Source organism: Narcine bancroftii, chromosome 10 (assembly GCF_036971445.1).
Source record: "Narcine bancroftii isolate sNarBan1 chromosome 10, sNarBan1.hap1, whole genome shotgun sequence".
Taxonomy (NCBI): Eukaryota; Metazoa; Chordata; class Chondrichthyes; order Torpediniformes; family Narcinidae; genus Narcine; species Narcine bancroftii.
The window spans coordinates 47,079,301-47,103,148 of NC_091478.1; the positions used below are offsets into that span (position 1 = coordinate 47,079,301).

Below are 23,848 nucleotides of genomic sequence, written 5' to 3' on the forward strand. Positions count from 1 at the left end.
AAAATGAAAATAGAGGGAGAACGTACCAACTCCTTACAGACACCGTGGGATTCAAACCCCAGTTCCGATCGCTATGCCAACCATGCCGCCCCTAATTGAACTGAATTGAACTCCATTAAATTCTCAGAGTCCAGTTTTATATAAGGATACATGTTTTTTTTGTTGCTGTACGTGAATATATCCATCCTTCAGGATTGTGCCAATCTAAAACAAGTGAATTTGAAAGTTAATTGCCTCTTCTATGCTTCTTCCTCAACCACCCCACCCCCCAAAGTTGTGACAAACTACCTGTAAAGAACTTTGCTCTTGCTCCCTGCCCTCATTCACTGTGCATGTGAAGAATGTTCTGTATCCTTGTGCTTGCCTGTACTACTATTCTGTTTTCTTTCATCATGGTTTAAGCTGAACTTTGCTTAGTCTGCAACAGAATTTCTTCACCTGTGGTCCATGGACCACTGGTGATGTCTGGCATCGTTACTAATGGTCTGTGGCAATGTGGCAAAGATGAATATTACTGGTATAATATGCATGTAATATGTAAAACAATGTTGTAAATTTGATATCAAAATGTTAGAAAATTCCCCCAAATAGCTTCCCACCAAAACAAAATATTAAGCCTTGCCAATGGACTAGGAAGAGACCCGAGTTCGCTTGCCAACGTTAGCTCTCTGTGGATTCGTGGGTTTGATACAGGTGGACCACAGTAAATGAAGAAATACTTGAGGTGGTATGCGAGTTGGAAACCATCGGGCTAAACTATTTAGAAGGCAAATGGTATTTAAAGTTTAACCAGTTCTGCAGAACGTGATTAGAGACCGAGATGGGGCACCTTGATCTTCTCTGGAAGCATGTGCCCTTCTGGAGAAGACCAAGGTCCCCCATCACAGTGTCTGAAGTTGGTAATAATTAACATCATTAGAGACAGAAAGAATAAGTGTGAATATAAAGTTCTGACAAATGGGCAGATAAAAAGGAAGGTACAAAAAAATTCTACCAGTGATCAATGCAGGCAGTAACTTGGTCTACAACATATGAAATAGGAGCAGGAGTCGGCCATCCAGCCTGTCAAGCCTGCTCTGTCATTCAAATGTGATCATGGCTGATCTGATGAATGGCTCTTCACCTACCTGGCTTTTCCTTATATCCCTTAATTCCCCTACTTTGTAAAAAATCTATTCAACCTTGTCTTAAATATATTTACTAGATAGCTGCCACTGCTTCAATGGGCAACAAATTCCATAGATTCATCACCCTCAGGCGAAAGCAGTTCCTCCTCAATTCCGTCCTAAATCTACTGCTGTGGATCTTGAGGCTATGTCCCCCTAGTTCTAGTCTCCCCCACCAATGGGAACAACTTATCTATGCCTTGCATAAATGTCCTGGAAGAAGTTGTTTATGAATTGGGGGCAATCTTGCGTATCAATGCGAGCATGGCTATAATGGACGAGACCATTTCTCCTTCATTACTCACTTTGTAAAGGTCAGTTGTCTCTAGGTGATAGGATGCAGAACCACGATCAAATCCCTCTTTATCAGAGCCTCTGTTTCATTGCTGGTGTGGGCATCAGTTTCTGCAATAGTGGAGGGTGTATCCCTTCTCAGGGTTCTTATTACTCATTGAAGATGACTTTCTACTTGCTTATTGTGAAGGTTATTTCTCTTTTGCAGAGTTTAAAAAGTCCTTAATTCACTTTGCTTATAATACAGTGGACAGTTCTGTGACTTGTTGCTCACAATCCAGAGGTTAATTTTAATATCTGAAAATTATTGTGATAATGCCACTGATGTGGTAAACTGTCCCAAGGTGCTTCACTCAAAACTTGTCTGAATTACATGAAGTAAACTTTTGGGCTATTTAAATAATAGCTTGGTCAAACATGGTGACCTTTAGGACTATTTTGATGGGGGAAAGAAAGATTGAAGTAGATATGTTTAGAGAGAGTGACAGAAGTTGCAAGCAGAAAGCCGATCAATTATGATTAAAGTTAAGGATACCTCCTGAAGCTGGAATTTCAGGAGAACGTGAATCTTAAAAGTATTGCAGCAGGTTCTTGAGATGGTCCTCTGAGTTGTTTGATATGATGTACTGTATAATCTTTTTCTCCAGTAAAGAATGGAGAAGATTAGAAAGAAAGCAACACAATGCCCTTTACACACTATTTTTAAAAATTATCCTCTAGCTCGCCTTTTCCATCAAGCCTTCATTAGTTTTCGAAAGTATGTGATGGAAGCTGATACCTTGAGTGTGGACTTGCACATTATTCTCAATGATATCTGCTGTGGTGCAGGTAAGTGTTGCTGAAATTGTGCGTTTACAGTGCAGAAGGTATCTGTATGACTTGATTACATTTTTGCAGGACCTAATTAAAGTGGTAAAAGCAGTAGCCTGACATGAAACAAAAATGTTGGAAATATGGAGCAGGGCAATGGACATCCTGAAGAGAGATAAATGATTACATTTCACTGCATATTTAAGTTGTAGAAGCTGTGGTTGATCTTGGCAAAAAAGGTTGGAAGAGAATTGGCAGAGGGGTTGAAGATTCTGCTTCTCATCACCATTCAACAGCGTAAAGGTATGTGGGGGCTGAGAGTGGAAGGATATTCTGACATTCTTGAACACTTGTATCCAGAAGAAAGAAATGTTCAAGATATTGGCATGGATTAAGGTGGATAAATCCCCAGGGCATTACAGGATCTATTGCAGGATTCTATGGTAAAGAAGGGAGGAGTTTGTAGGAGCATTGATGGAGATTATTCTTTTTTTTAGCCTTGGGTGGCATACCAGAAAACTGGAGGATAGCTAACTGGAGGATAGCTTATTCAATAAAGGCTATAGGGATATGCCAGGAAGCAGCAGGTTATTGAGGGTTGTATCAATAATAGAGAAATTATTGGCAAAAAGTCGAAGGGTAAAGATTTAACTTCAGTTGAAAAGCCAGGGACTAATAAAGGTGAATTTGTATGGTTTTGTGCTGGGGGTATTTTGTCTCCTAAATTGAGATTTTTGAGGTGGTAAATGATAAAATTGATAAAGGCAAGGCAGTAGATGAAGTACACATGGACTTTAGCAAGATTTTTGATGAGGTCCTGCACAGTCGGCTGGACCAACAGATTACAATATTTGGCAAACTGATTGTAAAATTGGCTTTCTGATAGGAGACAAAGGTTAGTGGAGGAGGGCTGTTTTTCTAGCTGAAAGTCTGTAGGTAATGGTGTACTGCAGGGATTAGTGCTGGAACCTTTGTTGATTGTCATATATAATTGGATATGACTTGGATGAGAAGGTAGGTGGTCTGGTTAAAAATATTGCCGACAACATGAAAATCAAGTTGTAGAGAGTGAAGAAAGTCGTCTAACGGCAGAGGGCAACTGGAAAGTTGGGAAGATGGGATTTAATACCGACATGTGAAATAATGCATTTTGGGATGTCAATTACCATCAAGATATCTAGAACAAATGACAGGCACATTAGGAGTTTTGATGTTGGGGTTCATAGTTCCCTGAAAATGGCAACACAAGTGGATGTGATGGGGAAGGTGGCATTTGGCATGCTTGACATTCATAGACCAAGGCATTAAATGTAAGATTTAGGGTATCATGTCACTGCTCTACAAATTATTATTCGCCTGCATTTGGAGTACAATTCTGATCACCACATCAAATGAAAAATGAGATAGCATTAGAAGAAAAATGAGATAGCATTAGAAGAAAAAATGAGATAGCATCAGAAGAAATTCACTGGATTGGGGTTGGGGGGGGAGGGGTCCTTAGTTACAATGGGAGATTGAGTCAGCTTGATTTGTTCTCACTGGATCAGTGGGGGATGGGGTGGGGGGTGACCTTGTAAAGGTTTGCAGTATTATGGGGTATGTCAGACTTGTTCCAAAGGCAGGGAAGTCTAGAACTAGAAAGGGTATAGATTTGAATTATGGAGGAGGGATTTAAAGGAGATGTGAGGAGCAAATGTTTCACACACGGTTGTATAGAATGAGCTGCTAGAGGAGATGGCAGAGGCAGACACAATTACAGCATTTATAATACATTTACACCAGGATGGAAAAGGAGTAGAGAGGAACAGGGCCAATGCAACAAATTGGGATTAGCATATTTAGGATCAGGGACAAGTTGGGTCGCAGGGCTTGTTCCTGTACTGGGTAGTCGATTTATATTTAAAAAAAAACTTTTTGTTAGTTGATAATAGAACGTGGATATAGATTGGCCTTTGGTAAGAGATACAGTAGGGTGGAGGGTGTGTAGAAAGAACTTCATTATGTAGAGGATATAATGACCTGAAGTTCCTGCTTTTTCGGGGTTGTGGAAGTTAGGACAATAAAAGCAAAATGGAATCAGGACATGAGAGAAGTAAACGTCCAAGAGCACAGGGTCATCTAAGTGACTGCATTGCCACACAAGAGAGTGGATATGGACAATGGACCAAATGGCAAAATATTTGTGGATTTGGTAGGTCATCAACCTGAAATGTTAATTCTGTTTTTCCTTCCGTAGGTGGTACCCAATCTCATAAATATTTTCAACATTTTTTTGTTTACCTTAGCATTATATTAACAATAGTTTATTCATCTACCAACTATTTGAGCTCAGACAGCTCTCTTTATAAGACCATTAGGAGCAAAATCAGGCCAATCAGCCCATTAAGTCTGCTCCGCCATTCAAATCATCACTGTTGTATTTTTTTTCCTTCAACCCCATTCTCCTGCCTTCTTCTCATCACCTTGAGGCTCCTACTAATCAAAAACATATCAACCGATTGGGACAACCTTTTATTCTGAGGCTGTACCCTCTAGATCTAGGCTGTCCTACAATTGGAAACATCTCATTCACTCTGTCTAGCCATTTCAATATTGGGAATGTTACGATGAGATTCCACTCCCAACACCCTTCTAAACTCCAGCCAGTACAGGCCCAGAGCCATCAAATGCTCCTTATGTTAACCCTCCCATCCCCAGGATCATTTTCAGTTGCCTCCTCTGGACTCTTCAGTGTCAGCATATCTTCCCTCAGATGAGGATCTCAAAACTCCTCACAATACTCCAAATGTGGTCAAACCTATAGATTGTAAAGCCTTAGCATTACATCTTAACCTTTATATTGTAGTCCTCTCGAACTGAATGTTAACATTGTATTTGTATTACTTACAACTGATGCAACCTGCAAGTTACTCTTTAGGGACTCCTGCACTAGGACTCCAAGGTCCATTTTGAATCTCCACTTTCTAAATTTTCTCTTCATTTTGAAAATAATCTGCTTCTATCAAAGTGCACAACCATACACTTCCTACACGATTCCATCTGCCATTCTCCTAACCTATCTGAGTCCCTCGACAGACTCCCCATTTCCTCCACACTACTTGCATCTCCACCTATCTTGCAAACTTGGCCACAAAGCTATCAATTTTGCCATCTAAATCATTTACGTACATTGCGAAAATTAACAGACCCAATATCAACCCCTGCAGAACACCCCTAGCCACCAGCACCTAGCCAGAAAGGCTTCCTTTATTCTTACTCTATGCTTGCTGCCAGTCAGCCAATGTTTTATCCATGCTAGGACCTTTCCCATAATGCCATGGGCTCCTATCTTGTTTAGCAGCCTCATGTGTGGCAGCTTGTCAAAGGCCTTCAGAAAATCCAAGTAAACAACATGGACTGATTCTTCTTTGTCTGTCCTGCTCATTACTTCCTCCGAGAACTCCCAACGGTTTTGTCAGGCAAAGTCTCCCCTGGAGGAAATCATGTATCCTTTGGCCTATTTTATCTTGAGCTTTTAAGTCCTCTGAAACCTCATCCTTAATAAAGGACTCTAGAATGTTGTTAATCAAGGAAGTTAAGCTAACCAGCCTGTCTTTTGTCTCTCTTTACATTGGCTTTGATGAATTCCTCCTCAGCAGTCTCTCCTCCCTCCCCTCGGCTAGCACACTATCGTGAAGGAAGAACAACTGTCAGGAATTGCACATCATGAAGTTCCACATAAGTACCTCACTCCGATGTTAGGAATGTAAGACTTAATGAGCAAATCCACATCATGAAACTGAGTGTCAACATTAGAACACTCTCAGCTTATTTACTGTAAATAGCACGTGAAACTGTTCTACTTGCTTTGCTTTATATGGTGTTTTAAAAGGTCCTTCAACTTGTTCATTGCAGGCCCATGTCCTGGTGTTGAGACTGATTTGATGGAAATGCTGCAACAATTTTTGTACAAGCTTGTTTAATGATAAATTTTACTTGCAGGTCATGTTGATGGACTCTTTCCATATTTCATGAGACATGCCAAACAGATTTTCCCAATGTTAGATTGCATGGATGATCTGCGCAAAATCAGTGATCTAAGATTACCGGCCAACTGGTAAGGTTCTACAGACATCTCACCTGATATCTGTGTTCTCTCAAAAATTCTAGGCTGTAATTAACTTCATGTCAACTAATGAGGTTAGGAGTTTGGGTCCTCACAAAATGAGGATGCAGATTTCTGGTGGTCTCCCTTATTTCCATGTTGTTTGTCTTCCTATTCTCACCATCAGGGGTATCAGACTCCACATTTCTTAACCCTTTTTGAAGGCATTAATAAATGTAATCTCTCAATGTACATTTCTTTGAGCCAAAATTGAATATCTCAATTAATTGTCCAATAACAACACAAATCAAATTTCAGGGTTAATAGATGGGTAGATTTGCATGAAGAAGGATCCAAACTTGGTATTCTCACCTTTGATAGGTGTACCAGTCCCATTTTCAGGTTGACTCTTTCTCCACCATACCCAAAATGTTGGTTATGTGTTTTTGCTACATAAAGAACACATATAACCTGCTGAATTTCTCCAGCATTGTGTTTTTTACTTCTTCCACCTGACTTGAGTTCAGTTGTAGATCCAATTTTCTGCAAAAAAAAAAGAACTTGCTGCTGCCTTGCCTTGATGTAGTCTTCTCACAATGGCTTTGTGCCATAGTATATAAACACCGTTCAGGGTGTTCTGGAAAATGGTTTCCAGGGAGTCGCTGTGAAATATGGTGGCTAATTGGAGATGAACTTGGTTGTTGAAACTTTAAACTAGAATCCATCTGCTCTATCAGGTGGATGTAAAGGATCCCATGAAGAAGAACAGACAAGTTCTTTTTGATGTCCTCAATAAACATTGTTACAAATTATCTGAGAATTATTACATAACGCTATGTGTTAACTTTTGTGCACATATTGGCCACTTGTCTCCTGCGGTACAACAGTTTTGTTTCAGTTAGTGTAAAAACAGAAAATGATGGAAGTATTCAGCAAGCGAGGCAGCATCTATACAATAAGAAATTTTGTACCAAGTCAGTTCTCTCTCTGTACTGTTCAGAAGTACATGAATGTGTGTCAGATCTTGCGGAGTTATGGAAAGTGGTTCAATGTACTTTCTTTCTGTTGCAGTTCTCATTGACTAATGAGATCTGATTCAGAGACATGCAAGAAATGTTCCTACCTTTTGGCTTTTTGCTTTGTCCATATAACCTCAAATGTCTTTTCCTGCAGGTATCCAGAGGCCAGAGCAATTCAGAGAAAGATTATATTTCATGCTGGGCCAACGAACAGTGGAAAAACACACAAGGCCATCCAGAGTTTCTTAGCTGCCAAATCGGGAGTCTATTGTGGACCTTTGAAACTGCTTGCACATGAAATATATCAAAAGAGCAATGATGCTGTCAGTATGTCTGAAAATTTCTTCAGTGAAAATCTGTGAATAAAAACAATAATTATGTAGATCCTCTAACTTTCATTCAGGAATTGTTAAAAACTTAAATCTCTTTCAATTAGCCGTTTGTTGTGGAGTTCTTTATCTTAGGAAGGGGTGATTTCTTGATTGTTTTCCTGTAATATTTAGTGAAAAATGCCATTGCATAGATGTTGAATTTGTTGTTTTTTCCATTCCAAGTTCCTCTGTCATCATTTAAAATAGAAACTACAGGTGTCGTTGATTGGAATCTTTCAAATCTCGGAATCATTTTGATTTTGGTCCCTTTAAGCAAATGTCTTGCACCTAGCCCCTGCCGTCCATCTCTTCCAACTGTCTGTCTGTCAGCAACCCCCCCCCCCAGGGCCGATCCCAGTCTATTTTGTGCTCTAGTCTGGGTGGGGGAGGGGTTTCAACATGTGCTGTACAGGAGGCTCTCAACCAGCACATTGGTCAGTTGAAGGTTGGAGGCGATGGGGTGACCCGGGAACTCAGCCAAAAAGGCGGTCAAAGTTCGCTGCTCAGAGTCGGTGGCCAAGCGGGGCAGAAGGCTGGATACGAGGTGCAGAGCTGCAGGTGCTCCACCAGCTCGTTGGGCCAGCCCTCAGACACCTCAGACACACCCCAGCAGTGCAGCACTATCCATCACCCCCCCCCACCTAACTCCCGATGCAGCAACAGGGGTGAAGTGCTGCTGAGCCTGAAGTTTACGGGGCACCGCACTGGATCGCGGTGACAGTTCAATGCAGGAAGAATGGCCAACTTCGTTACCCATCGTCCCCATGCAGCTGGAAATGGAGAATTTATTGCAGGAAATTAATGATACTTATGTGTAATGTCATCTACTGAAAAAAGTGGCAGTTTTTGGAATTCCAGATGAAAGGTTAAGCACCTGTATATTGTTCAACCAGAAGTAGCATTGTAGAGTGTGTACTCCTCAACCTATACTGAGGTGAAACTCCACCAACCAAATCTAGCTTTCTGGTTCCCAAGATCCCTTTAGTGGTGGTGTTCAGCTAAACACGATACATAGAACAGTCTGCTGCACAAAGAGCTGGAATGTTGTTGATGACCCAAATTGTAGTCTCACTGAGCCATAGGATTATGCAGCGCAGAAATATGCATGCTGACCTTTTTGCCTATTTATAATAATTCCATTTGCTTGAATTGGGACCATATCCTTCTATGCCTTGGCTCTTAGTGTCTAACTGCCCCTGAAATGTAATCTCAGGTGCCGTAATGTTTCTAAGATAGATTTATATTTAGATAGTTAATTCTTGAACCAACATTTTAATACTTCTGTTGGGTAAATCCCACCCAGCTTGTTCTGGAAACACAAAAATGCTGGAGGAACTCAGTAGGCCTTAAAGGGCTCAGGCCCGAAACATTGTTTATATATCTTTATCACCTATGGATGCTGAGTTCCTATAGAACTTTTGTTTTTACTACAATTATGGTGTTTGCAGACTTGCGTATTTCATAGCTTGTACTGATTTCAGCCAGAATGAGTTTGATATAAATGACATTACTCCTGGCTTGAGAATGGTTTACAAAGAATCTGATTCATTTCCATTACTTGGCTATTGTGGAAAGCCTTGTGGATGGGTGCAGGATGATACTTTAATGTGGATTACACAAGGTAAGTGACTGGGTCAAATGTTATATTTCTAACTTCAGGAAAGGTGGATAATGAGTTAGAAAGTGAAAAAGAAAGAAGCTGTAAAGTGAACAGTGGTCCTGATTTGCAAGCTGTGAACCTCTTTCCTTTGATACATCCAGCATAACCGGGGGTAACTCAGAAGGTATCAAAAGTAGAAATGCTCACTTTTTAGAACTGCCACAAACATCTAAAGCTTGTGTTTTATTTGAAGGGAGTGCCATGCGACTTGGTGACTGGGGAAGAGCGGACCTTTGTTGATCCAGATGGGAGGCAGTCAAGTCATGTTGCCTGTACCATTGAAATGTGTAGTGTAACGACACCATGTATGTGTACACTTAATCACTTTTTGCCTGCATTACTGTAGTGATGTGCTTTGCTTTTTGATTAAGTGGAGTGAAATACAAACAAAAATATACACATCAATTTTTGAAAACTAAATATCAAATTCCACCAGACCCTCTAAAAATACCTAGAACATTGACTTGGATCCCAGTCTTTCTACCATTATTAGCATCATTAGTAACTTGTTTTTCTTTATAAATTTGCTCTCTTTAGTTGGATTAAAGCTTTGTAAGATTGCAGCTGAATGCACTAGATATTTAATTTAAAAAAAAATGCATTCTCTGCTTTTTCAAGTACACAGACATTTTTTTTTAGATGTACAGCACGATAAACAGGCCATTTCGGCCCACGAGTTCGTGCTGCCCAATTTACACCCAATTAACCTATGCCCCTGGTACGCTTTGAAGGGTGGAGGAAACTGGAGTCCCCGGAGAAAACCCACGCAGACACTGGGAGAAAGTACAGATCACTTACTGCACAGGATTCAAACCCAGAACTTGATAGCTGGCGCTGTAAAGGCATTGCACTAACTGCTTTGTCAATTATGCAGCCATTGTTGCCCCTCAAATGATATCTCTGTCACTGAACTTCTTGCTTTGTCAACGTTTGATGATCTGTGAGGTGCCATGGGCTACTTTGCTGTATCATGGTTATACAGCATATAAATTTTAGTATTTCAAAATGTACAGCATGATTGATGTAAATGAGGGGACCTGAAGGTTTTTAATTTTTTATTACGCATTGAACCATGAATTCCTTGAAAGCGTTACCTCACAGCGGCTCAGTTACCTCTCAGCGGCACAGTTAGTGTAGTGGTTAGAGCAATGCTGTTACAGCACCAGCGACTGGGGTTTGAATCCTGCGCTGTCTGTAAAGAGTTTGTACATTCTCCCCATTTCTACAAGGGTTTCCTCTGGGTGCTCTGGTTTCCTCCCATCCTTAAAAACGTACCAGGGTTGTAGGTCAATTAGATGTAATTGGGTGGCACAGGCTGTGGGCAAGAAGGGCCTGTTACTATGCTGTATGTCTGTAAATATGCATGTGTCAATGATGGGCTGTGACATGTGCTCCCTGTACTGTGATCCAATGATTGGTTTTTGAGGTTGATATACAGTATGTGGGCTACTTGCAAACATTTGCAGACTGTTTAAACTCCTCATCCTCTTTTGCTTATCATAATCAGAGTTTCAATCAATGTTTGAGCTCCTTTTGCGATGAGAACTTGATGTGTTGCACCCTTCCTGAGGTAGTTTTATTAATTAAGAGGTAGAGCAATTTTGAAAGGTAGTGGCAAATGTTTGAGGGTAATACCCAGAGATCAAGCACCAAGGCTTGGTGCTTCCCAATGACCTTGTTTGTGCAGGGATGTTGCCAGAGGTAGGGCGGTAAATGTGAAGACAGCTTAGTGTTGGGGGGGGGGGGGGGGGAGAGAACTGAAATGCCAGTGAGTTTGGAGAGGCCTCCGAGTGTGTCTTGTGAAGAAATTAATTTTCTACAATGTTTTGCAGATGAAATTGCTGTAATTGATGAAATCCAGATGATCAGAGATCCTTCCAGAGGATGGGCCTGGACTAGAGCACTATTGGGTGAGGGCTTTATATTGAACTGCAGTACACTTCGCCTGTACTTTATATTTCTTCCAAACGATACATGTGTCATGGAGTGGCTGCATGCTGCCTTTGGAAACAATGTCTAGATGATGGTTGGAAACAATGTCTAGATGATGGGAATAACTGATAGGTTAACAAGAGGGAATTAACTCAGTCAAACCTGTGCTGTAGCTGGCTTCAGTGTGCTAGACTTGGCAGAGTAGAGCAAGCTTTATTTTGCATTTTACTGATGCATTTCCTATTCTGGGAATGTTTGATGGGAAAGGTAGTGAGGAGAGTAGTACTGTCCATATTAGGAACATAGGAAGTCGGAACAGGAGTAGGCCAAAAATGGCCCATCGAGCCTGCTCCACCATTCAATAAGATCATGGCTGATCTAATTTATGACTTAACTCCACCTACCTGCCTTCTCCTCTATCATGTAAAAATTTATCTAACCGAATTTTAAATATGTCTAATGAAGCAGCCTCAACCACTTCCCTGGATAGAGAATTCCAAACATTCACTACTCTCTGGGAAAAACTATTTTTCCTCATCCCTGTCCTAGATCTACTCCCCTGAATCTTGAGACTGTGTCCTCTTGTTTTAGTTTCCCCGGCCAGCTCAAAAAATCTTCCTACATCTATCCTATCCATACCCTTCACAATCCTATGTTTCTATAAGATCTCCTCTCATTCTTCTGAACTCTAACGAATACAATCCTAGACGATTTAATCTTTTATTATAAGTCAACCCCTTCATCCCAGGGATCAACCTAGTAAACCTCCTCTGGACCGCCTCCAAAGCCAGTATATCCTTCCTCAAATATGGAGACCAGAACTGGACACAGTACTCCAGTTGCGGTCTCACCAGTACCTTCTACAGTTGCAACATTACCTCCCTACTCCTGAATTCAATTCCTCTAGCGATGAAGGCCAACATTCCATTTGCCTTCTTAATAACCTGCTGCACCCACTTGATTCATGCACAAGCACTCCCAAGTCCCTCTGAACAACAGCATGTTATAGTTTTTCACCCTTTAAATAATATTCAGCTCTTTTATTTTTCTTGCCAAACTGGGTAACCTCACACTTACTAACATTGTACTCCATCTGCCAGACCTTTGCCCACTCATCCAGCTTAACTCTATCCCTCTGCAGACTCTCCACATCCTCATTACAATTTGCTCTTCCACTCAATTTGGTGTCATCCGCAAACTTGGCTACACCACATTTTGTTCCCTCCTCCAAATGTCATCAATTTAAATGATGAACAGTTGTGGGCCTAGCACTGACCCCTGCCACTCTCTGCCAACCTGAAAAACTCCCACTTATCCTGACTCTCTGCCTCCTGTCAGACAACCAATTTTCGATCCATGCCAGTAGACTTCCCCGGACTCCACTCTCCTGTAACTTACTGAGAAGTCTCTTGTGCGGCACCTTATCAAACACTTTCTGGAAATCCAAATATACAACATCAACCTGTTCCCCTCTATCCACCGCACCCATTATATCCTCAAAAAATCCTAACAAGTTTGTTAAACAAGATCTTCCCTTTCTAAAACCATGCTGCGTCTGCCTGATTGAACCCTTGCGTTCCGAAAGTTTCACTATTTCATCTTTAATGACGGCATCAAGCATTTTTCCAACTACAGGCGTCAAGCTAATTGGCCAATCTTTAGAAATGGATTCTAAAGATTTACTTGATTGGAGAGCGAACCATATTGGTGAGGGAACTTCCTCGAATTTGTTGACTCTAGATAGTTATCATTTGCATCAGAAAGTGGTAACATGCCACCGAAGAATAGGTCTGTTATCTAATCTGATTTGGAATTCTGCCTGTTGATCTTTGCAACTGGAAGAAGTTTAAGCAACTCTATTTCATTAAGATGCCTGCTGATCACCTTCAAACATTTGACTGAGAGAAGATTCAGCAGCAGCTACTGATTAGAAATGGAGAAACCAGGAGCAAGTATAAGCTTGATCTTTGAACCTGCTTTGCCATTTAATGTACTCAGATACCTTGTTCCTGCTTTCTCCTCATATCTTTTTTTTTAAACTTTATTTATTAATTTTAACATATAAAGAAAGTCAGTAATTCACATACAAAAAAAAATACAAAACAAAGTAATACAAATACAAAGTAACATAATTAATACAATACCAATCTCAAAATCTCCCCCTGACAACTAAAAACTAAGACTAAAAGAAAAGAAACTATTTTTAACCCCTAAACCCCCCCCTCCCCACCCCCACAATAAAGAGTGAAGAATTAATAGTTAGTATAATAAGAGAAAAAAAAATTTTTTTAATATCTTAAAAAGAAAATCAATATATATATATTAAAAAATATATTAATTAAGTATTAATTATTAGTCCACAAAATTTTTATTATATAAAACTATATATAAAAAAAACAAAAACAAACAAAAAAAATCTTAAAACGAAAAAAAGCCAACTAATAAAAAAAACTAAAAAAAGGAAAGAAAAAAAACATATATAGAAAAAAATATATATATAAATGAAAAGTTTTTTTAAAAAAAGAAAAATGAAAAAAAAAGATTAATTCAAACTTATTTAAATTGTATCTAATCAATGAATGGGATCCACTTTAACTCATAAAAAGACATCTTATCTTGTATAGAAAATGATATTTTTTCCATGACCAAACAAAACTTCATCTCTGAATACCACCTATCTAAAGACAATACATTTCTATTCTTCCAAGTAATCGCTATACATTTCTTAGCCACTGCCAACACTAAATAAATAAAAGAAATCTGGTAATTATCTAATTCTAAATCAATCAACGGTTGCATATTCCCTAATAAAAAATATATCAGGGTCTAATACAATATGAAGATTATATAGATTATTAAATACAGATTGAATACCTTTCCAAAATTGTTGTAACCGATCACACAACCAAACAGCATGTAAAAAAGTACCAGAAACCTGATCACAACGAAAACAAAGATCTGACTTCCTAAAACCAAATTTTTTAAATTTTTCGGGTGTTAAATATAATTGATGTATAAAACTATAATTGATCATCGCCAATCTAGCATTGATCAATTTTCGAACACTGTTACGACAAATTTCAGACCAATCTTCTTCAGTTATTGTTAAGCTTAAATCTTTTTCCCATTTCATTTTATCTTTATCCCAATCTATTTTACTTTCACATTCCAACAAAATACGAATACAAGCCTGATATATAACCCTTTTTTGGAAATGAGAGCACGTATTTCTCAAAATCAGTTTCAGACAATAAATTCATTTGGCAACCACATACCTGTTTTACAAAAGATCTTAACTGATAATACACAAATATAGAATGACCACTTATATCAAATCTCTTTTGCAATTCTACAAAAGAACAAAAATGACCTTCTAAAAAACAGTCAGATAAATTATGTATTCCTTTCTCCTCCCATTGTTTCAAAATAGTATTAGATACCGTGAAAGGAACAAGTTGATTATTAAATAATGGTAATCTTCCCGACCACTTATTTTTCAATCCCATTTTATGTAATTTACTTGTCTATAAATTCATTAAATGTTTCAATATTGGTACATTGTAAGTTCGTAACAAATTTTTATTCCATCGAAATAAAAATTCATTCGAAAATTTTTCAGAAATAACTGCCAATTCTATCTGTGCCCAACTAGGCGTTTCTTGTGTGGCCATTAATACGCTAAGAAATCTAAATTGAGCTGCTTCATAATAAAATTGAAAATTAGGTAGTCGTAACCCTCCAAATTGAAAATCCCACATCAATTTTTTCAACGCCACCCTAGGGAATTTTCCTTTCCACAAAAAATCCCTAATAAGTCCTTAAAAAATCTTTTTTGTAAACAACAGGGAATTGATTGGAATAAATATTGTGTACGAGGAAAAATATTCATTTTTATAGTATTAATTCTTCCTAATAAACCCAAAGGTAAATCTTTCCATTTAACTAAATCTGCCTTAATCTTCTTCATTAAAGGAAGATAATTAAGTGAATATAAGTTTTGGTAATCAGTATTAACATTAATTCCCAAATATTTAATTTGTTTCGTCCACTTCAAATTCATAATATTTCTAAACATTGAATAATCATCTTTACTAATTGATAAAATTTCACTTTTAGTCCAATTAACCTTATAACCAGATAATTGACCATAAATCTCTAAAGAATCTTGAAGTGCTGGCAGAGAAACATCAGGATCCACCAAATACAGCAAAACGTCATCCGCAAATAAATTTATTTTATAATCTTCATTCAAAACTCTCATACCTTTGATACTTTCATTCTGACGTATTAATTGTGCTAAAGGTTCAATAACTAAAGCAAACAAAGCGGGTGATAATGGACATCCTTGTCTAGTAGATCTTGTTAAATTAAAAGATTCTGAAAGCAAACCATTAGTAACAACTCCAGCTTTTGGGCCATTATACAAAGCCCTAATCATACCAATAAATGAGGGACCAAACGAAAACTTCTCAAGTACTTTAAATAAAAACTTCCACTCTACTCTATCAAATGCCTTTTCTGCATCCAATGAAACCGCCATTGGATAATTTTTCTGAGATTTAGATCTATTTATTAAAGTAATTAATCGTAAAATATTATCCGAAGCATACCTATTTTTAATAAAACCTGTTTGATCACGATGTATTATCTTTGGTAAATACTGAGCTAACCTATTAGCCATAACTTTAGCCACTATTTTATAATCTACATTTAAGAATGATATAGGACGGTAAGAAGCTACCTGTAAAGGGTCTTTATCTTTTTTTGGTATAACTGTAATTATAGCATTAGAACAGGACTCAGGTAAATGAAAAGTATCATAACGTTGTTGTATTACATTCTTAAATAAGGAAGATATATCAACATAAAAAGTCTTATAGAACTCAATAGAAAAACCATCTCCACCAGGCGCTTTTCCATTTGGCATATCTTTTATAGCCATTTCAATTTCATTATCCATAAAAGGTTTATCTAACTCCTGTCTATCTTCTTGAGTTAACTGTGGTAAATTAATATTTTTCAAAAAAGAGTCTATTGCATCTTCTTTTATCTCTTTACATTCAGTCAAATAAAGTTTTTTATAAAAATTACAAAATTCATCATTAATTTCTTTTTGACTAAAAGTAATACCCGATTTATTTCTAATAGCTGATATAATCCTAGATAACTGTTCTTTTTTTAATTGCCAAGCTAATACTTTATGAGCTTTCTCACCCCATTCATAAAATTTATTTTTTGAACGATTCAACAGACATTCAAATCGATATGACTGTAACTTATTATACTTCAACTTTAAATTAGTTAATTGGATCTTTTGAAATTCAGTAGCTTTCTTTTGAAATTCTTTTTCACAGATTGTTATTTTCTTCTCCAAATCCTCAGTTTCTCTAACTCTCTCTTTCTTCAATTTAGATGCATAACTGATAATTTGACCTCGTAAAAAAGCTTTCATTGCATCCCACAAAACAAACTGATCAGAAACAGAATGAACTCCTCATATCTTTTGAACTATCTCTAACCCCCTTCCCCTTTCCACCTTCATCGTTCTTATTCAGAAATTTGCCTGATGAAGGTTTCCATCCTGAAACGCTGACTGTTTATTGCTTTCTGTGATTGTTGTGTGAGTTCCTGTAGCACTGTTGTCTCTCGTACTAGTTCCCTAGCATCTGCAGACTCTTCGTTTACTTTCATACACTCCAATCCTTGTTAGTCTTATTTGTTTCTGTTGACCATCCTCTTCAGGATTCCAGCCTGTACTTGGATTGCTGTTGCCAGCTATATTTTCCTAACATGCAGATTTCATGTATCAGTATTTCCAGTAAATTCATCAGTAGTTTTGGAGCTGGAAGCTTTCAGCAATATTCTCTTACAACCTTTTGACGAGGCAGTGCAAGGGCTTATTTATCCTCTACTGACAGGGCTTTATCTTTATGGAGAGTTTGCAAGGACGTAAAATGGAAATTCTATGTAGTTTTTTTTAACTTGTGCTTAATATTTTCTTGGGTGTATTTGATTTGCCTTTGTAATATAATCATATTGCAGGACTTTGTGCAGAAGAAATCCATATCTGTGGAGAAGCTGCAGCTATTAACTTGGTGATGGAGCTGATGTATGACACAGGAGAGGAGGTGGAGGTAAGTATCTTAAGGTTGGGTTAAGGATTGGGGATTGACACTTCAGGGAGAAAGGATCAATCTAAAAATGTAGTAGAGTACTGGACTGATTTTGTTTTCCTTCTCCAGTTTACTCCACTCCTCAACCTCCACACATTCCATCCTCCCCAACTATTCCCTTCCCAGCAGAACTAGCAAATTTCCCAGCAAAATTTTTTGACCCTCTTTTTGTGTCAGTTGCAGCCGTCCAACTTGTCCATGTTCCACCTTCCCCAGAAACAATCCCAGTAATCCAGAAATTTAAAGCTCCTTTGCCACATGTTCAACTGGTCTAAACCCATTGCCAGGAAGTAATCCAGGGATTGGACTGTTTGAAATTCTGCTCTTTAATCTGTGAATTGGTACCAATGCAGACTACAGTGGCAGTTTACCTTTCCTCTTGATAATGCCCTCTGACCCTTTATGACTTGCACTAACAATGCCATTGTGAATTTGACTCAGAAGCTTCTGTTTATTTCCCTGCTCCTTGCTGAACTACCCTTGGTGATGTGATCTTGACTCTGGACTCTTAAGAGATGTGCTCACTCCTTATCATTTGTCAACATGAAGGAATGGTTTTGCAACCAAATGCATTCTGAGATGTCCCTGACTACCTGACTATCTTGAATCCTCTGTCTAGTGGCTTCTTTGGCTTTACTCATGCTGTGACTCTTTAAAGCCATTATTCTTTCATTCCTTATTCTTCTCAACCTCCCTCACTCCCAATCTCCTTCTCTCCTGTTCTATGCTCTGTCACCACAGCTGTCATTCCTAGTTCATATTTCATGCACTGAACTGTCACCTGAATAGAGCAAAATTGTATGACATTTGTTTTAGTGGCATAATTTATTCTAAGCCTTTCCACAACCATGTCATCTGACGGGGATTAGGGCTGGATTTTAAATATTACTGTAGTTTTATTGACACTGAAAAATTTGCTCTGCCATATACTTTGAGAATTATTTCTAGTAATGATGATGTGTTAATTAGGTTGAAACGTACGAACGGCTAACTCCCTTGACTGTTTTGGACTTGGCTCTGGAGTCTCTTGATAATCTCCAACCTGGTGACTGCATTGTGTGTTTCAATAAAGCTGACATTTACTCTCTGAGCCGTCAGATAGAAGCACGAGGACTGGAATGTGCGGTGATCTATGGAAGTCTTCCACCAGGTAAATACTTTCAAGACTTCTTTGTCATGTAATAGTTCAGAACGTAATATTACATAAAATTGCTTTTTGCCTGCCATAAGGCAGACATGGAGTTGCCATTAATGTCACTTAGTGTGAGATACAGTAGAAGAAGAAAAGAAGCAAAGGAGAGCCTTCAATGTCACTTAGTATTCCTGGATTTGCCTCCAGTGCTCCTGCAGCGTCTGCAGCCATACAGATTCCTGGTCGATGCATTGGCAACCCGAACTCTGACACGGTCGGGAACCTTTTAGTGCCCGAGGCCCATCAGGAGCCTTTCTTGCCCTCTCGAATCCCAGCTCCGATCCTTGGTTCTCACGAGCCCATCTCCAGCACTCCATAGCCCATACAGATCCCCCAATTGCAAGTTACCCACAGTTTGTGTTGTCCCTCAGAAACTGAGCCCCTTTTTGGTTTGCTGCATTGGTCACCTTCCCTGTTGGGTCATCTCCTCTGCTTGTCCTTCTCAGCAAGGGGTGTTTTTCCTGTTTATGGTGCCATGCATCATTCCGCTGCTTTCTATAGTCTGCAACCCCTCGTGGCAGCTGCTGAGCACAGGCGCCGTCATCTTTGGCAAAGAATTTTATTTCCATACTCCGTCATCATCTTTTGTCAGGCCATTTAAAGCTTGTGCGGAGCTGTTGGCATTAGGACCAGGTGGTTGAACTCTTTGAAGCAGTGCTGTCTCTCCACTTACCCGGGTCTGCATCAGTGGCAGTGGTGTAGTTACAGTAGCTCTGGCAGCGCCCCATAATACCAAGCTATGCTATAAATGGGGATCGATGAGAATTTGTTAATGGCAAATTGGGTCTGTTGATGTAGAGGAAACTATTAATAGAAATGTGATGGATGTGTGAGCATGCAAAAGGCTTTTCTTGTGTACTGTAAAATTAAACCTCATTGTGACAGTGGCACAAAGTTGTCTAAGCAAAAGTTGAGATGAACTGAGGTTTTGACCCTAAGGAATGTTTACTGTTTGGTTTCCATCATTTACAAGACCTAGATTTGATTACAAAGGCTATCATTTTCAAAAAAGGAAGTTGGTTCAGACAATATAGTAAATTGTGAGCATAAATGGAGGATCTTCAAGAGAGTGAAAAGTCAAAAATTATTCATCACAGAAGTTCCTTGAAAGATCTGATTCCATGCTCTCACTGCCCCATTCTTTCCTCATAGTTTATTTTTTTGTGTATTTCTCCAATTCCTTTTTACTTCTGCATCTATTTTTTACCCTCTTTTCAGGAAAGTTCCAGATTATAAAATGTTTCCTCATGTATCCTATGGTCCTTTTGTCAATTATATAAAGCGGTTATCTGGTTACAAACCTTTCCACTGCTCAAAATGGATAAATGGCTCATGATTTTGAGCAACTGACTTACTGGCAACTCTATAAGGTTAATAATCCTACATTAATACTGTGTAATCATTGGTGAATATTGGCTCTTCTGACCTAATACTGGGGCAGCTCTTGCATGTCACTTAGTGCCCTGTTAGGAATTATGCATATAAACTGGCAGATGAAATTTAATGCTGAGAAATGTAAGATGCTGTATTTTGGTGGGAAGAATGATTAACTATAAACCTCTTGCCCTTTACATAAAATTTTGCTGTCTAGTATAAAACTTTGTGAAAAATTTTCCTACTATCTCTCTCCCTCATACAAAGGGTCTGAAATTCCTACCTTGCGATTAAGTCGCAACACTGCTGCCGTCTTCCTGTCGGCTCCGACACAATCTCACTCATACCCCGACAGCTATTTGTGAAGTCTCAATGCTCCTTTGCGGAGTCCATCTGCCCGGTCCGACTGTTACAGGAGCCAACTGTATTTTTAAAATATCCATGTAAAATTTAAATCTTTAAATATAATTTGTTACTCAAATACTGTGTTTTGCTTTTTAACACTATTTGCTGGTCAGAGGTAAATGCCAAATTTTGGGAGGGCAGTGATCTTATTCAAAAGATATAGCTCAAAACCATCATTTAAGGTGGAAATTCCAGGGCCTCCTATACACGAATTATCCTATACAACGGCATATACAGTACCTTTATCAAATCCTAACTTGTCTTCCTTTGGGTATAGAAAACAAATCCAGTCTATCCAACCTCTCCTTAAATGTGAACCACTCCATCTCGCCAAAATCCTGGTGAATATACTCTGCCCCCTCTCCAGTATAATCAGATCTTTTCTGTACACTGATGACTAAAATTACACGCAGTAATCCAACAATGGCCAAACTAATGTACCATAACTCTTGCTCGTACTAGTGAAAGCTAATTTCCCATATTCCTTTTTTACCATTTTAACTCTGTGCTGGCACATTCAAGAATCCTTGGGCTTGTACAACTTGTATTTCTTGGTCAGAAGAGGGGTTAATGACTTGTTAACCTTTCACAGAGAACCTTTGCTAGTCTCAGTGATGCCCAGAAGTCCTTGATCCAGTGTCAGGCACTGGTTTGAAATGCGAGGGGAGAAATTTAAAGGATATCTGTGGGGTACGATTTTCAGACAAAGGCGTGAGCAACCAGTCAAGGTGATAGATGCAAAAACAATTACGGTGATTAAAAGGTACTTGGATAAGAAAGGTGCATGTAACTGCTTAGCAGTGAGAAGTACTTGTCCTGAGACAAACAAGAAGGCTGCAGGGAAATCTAATTCTACACTGGGGGTGGGGGGGGGGGGGGGGGAGGTGGGATTCCAGGCGCATCTGAGAAAATCTGGTGAATAAAAGCAGCCTGCTTGAGATGCGGTGGTAGCGGGGAGTTCCACCCTATTGCAGCGCATTATTGCCAAATGCAAGGGAACAAGTACATAGGAGGCAAAAGACTTTGTCTGCAAGGTGCGCAAGGAGTCCTTTGCCACAAGCATCGGGCAGGGACAACATGAAAGACGAGGCAATGAACATGTCAGAAATGAAAAAAAGAAAGGCTGAGCACCTTGAACAAGGAAAGTCTGGCTGAAAGACAAAGTGGATAGAGGAGAAGGACCTACCCCTGTTGTAAGTGGAGAAGGGAAAAACTGAAAGACCAACAAGCAAATCTCTGATGAGGGAAGGGGCCTCAAGGTCGACAGAGACAATACTCCAGAGTGGGAAGAGGTAGCCGAAGAAATGTCTGAGGAATAGGTTGAACTAGGGAAACTAACTCCCCGCTCAAGATCAAACCCATTGCACCCCCACCTCTGGGGAGGCAACCTGAGGAGAAGGGATAGTGAAGGAGACGTGGAACAGGTGATGAGTCTAATATGAAACAAGAGGGCAAAAGATGATTAAAAGTATCACCCTAGACCTTGTTGGAGACTACTGTAACCAACCCATCACAAAGTGTGGAAAGAAGTGCATTATGTCTTTTACAAAAAATCCAAATTCTGGTAACTGCCAAAGATATGCCAAAAAAAAGCCGAGTGTAAGAATTCCCAGGTCACATGTAAAAAGGATTGCCCACCAAATGATGGGAGGCCCTACTTTGCAGGAATGCCTCCTCAGCAAAGGGGAAGTATTTGAGTGAGTCCTCAATAACTGGGCAATAAAAAGGCGAATCTAGATGGGTTGTCAGGTTATGGAGGAAGAATAAAGGCTGAGTGCTCCTCAAACATATTGAGTTGATGAGGTGGAAGTTAAAGAAATTGAAGAGGATAGTGTTCCAGGTCCAAACAAGATACAAAAGAAGGAGCACATACTACCTTTAACATAATAACATAACATAACAATTACAGCACGGAAACAGGCCATTAGGCCCTTCTAGTCCGCACCGAACCAAACACCTCTTTCTAGTCCCACCTCCCTGCACAATGCCCATAACCCTCCATCTTCTTCTCATCCATATACCTGTCCAACCATTTCTTAAATAATACAATTGACTCCGCCGCCACTATTTCTCCCGGAAGATCATTCCACACAGCTACCACTCTCTGAGTAAAGAAGTTCCCCCTCATGTTACCTCTAAACCTCTGCCCCTTAATTCTTAACTCATGTCCTCTTGTTTTAAACTTTCCTCCTCTTAACGGAAATAGTCTATCCACATCCATTCTGTCTATCCCTTTCATAATCTTAAATACTTCTATCAAATCCCCTCTCAACCTTCTACGCTCCAAAGAATAAAGACCCAATCTGTCCAATCTCTCCCCATACTCCAGATGCTTAAACCCAGGCAACATTCTGGTAAAAAGTCTTTTCTCTCTGTTCCTAATCCCAAAAACCGAGGGTAGCGATTTGCTGAAGAAGATTGGTAACTGGTGACTGATAATAATTGGGCCAATGTTACTGAAGCTATTTGCAAGATGATAGCAAAAAGACTCAGTGGTGATCGATCCCAGGCAGAAGGGATTTTTAGCTTAAACTCCAGGTTGCAATGAGAACATTATGATCCTGAAGAATATCTTGAAAGGATCGAAAAGATGTCAAAAAAAACCGTCTGTTTTGTTTTTAGATCTTGCCAAAGCATTTAATTTGTAGGACACCAACTCATCATGAAGCCTCTAGAAAAAATGTGGTTACCAAAGTTCTTTAGAGACCAGATTGAAGACCTATACGCAATACAGCACGGTTATAGAGGTCATTAATGAGAAATCGGAGCACATTCAGGTCAAGAGGGCCATCAAATAAGGAGATCACCTACCCTGTTTAATATTGGAATAGACTCCCTAATCTGCACCCTGGAGAGTGAAGGCACAGGAGCATAAATAACTAAGAATGAAGGTGCGGCATGTTGCTCTGCTCAGGCCTTCACTCTCTCAGCGACTTCTATGAAGGAATGGTGAGAAATGTCAAAATTCTGCAGAGCTTCTGTAAAGCTGCAGGATTAGTAATGAATGTTAACAAGACAAAAGACTTCCACGTGATTTGCAAAGAGAAAACCTGTATTTGCAACAGCTGTAAGGAATGGTCATTTAATGACTCTGGAATTGGGTACATTCTACCTGGGCAGATTAACGTACCTTGGTGTGAGAATTGATCCCTGATGGAGATCACAGAAAAAAAAATGGAAGGTTAAACTAGAAGGCTTGCTCCAGAATCCACGTAAAGCCAAGGTCAAGCCTATACAAAAGCTGGAGATATTAAAGAGCTACATGATCACAAGAGCCTTCTTTCACCTTTCATTTTCTGGACTTTCTAACGGAAAGACAACAGTCTGTCCAGGTCGGTAACAGAACTTCACCACCATCACATTGAGGA

At 39.3% G+C, this 23,848-nt stretch overlaps 1 protein-coding gene across 3 annotated transcripts in view; it reads left to right on the forward strand.

Moving 5' to 3' along the window:
- The window catches only part of supv3l1 (SUV3-like helicase), a 58,125-nt gene that overhangs the window by 16,246 nt on the left and 18,031 nt on the right, over window positions 1-23,848 (forward strand). For 2 of the 3 annotated variants that reach the window (XM_069900853.1, XM_069900855.1), the window contains exons 3-9: window positions 2,181-2,288; window positions 6,252-6,366; window positions 7,528-7,696; window positions 9,598-9,709; window positions 11,237-11,314; window positions 17,379-17,470; window positions 18,479-18,659. In XM_069900853.1, the coding sequence (XP_069756954.1) occupies window positions 2,181-2,288; window positions 6,252-6,366; window positions 7,528-7,696; window positions 9,598-9,709; window positions 11,237-11,314; window positions 17,379-17,470; window positions 18,479-18,659 (855 nt within the window). The remainder of the gene's footprint in view (window positions 1-2,180; window positions 2,289-6,251; window positions 6,367-7,527; window positions 7,697-9,597; window positions 9,710-11,236; window positions 11,315-17,378; window positions 17,471-18,478; window positions 18,660-23,848) is intronic. The other variant, XM_069900854.1, reaches the window with a different exon arrangement.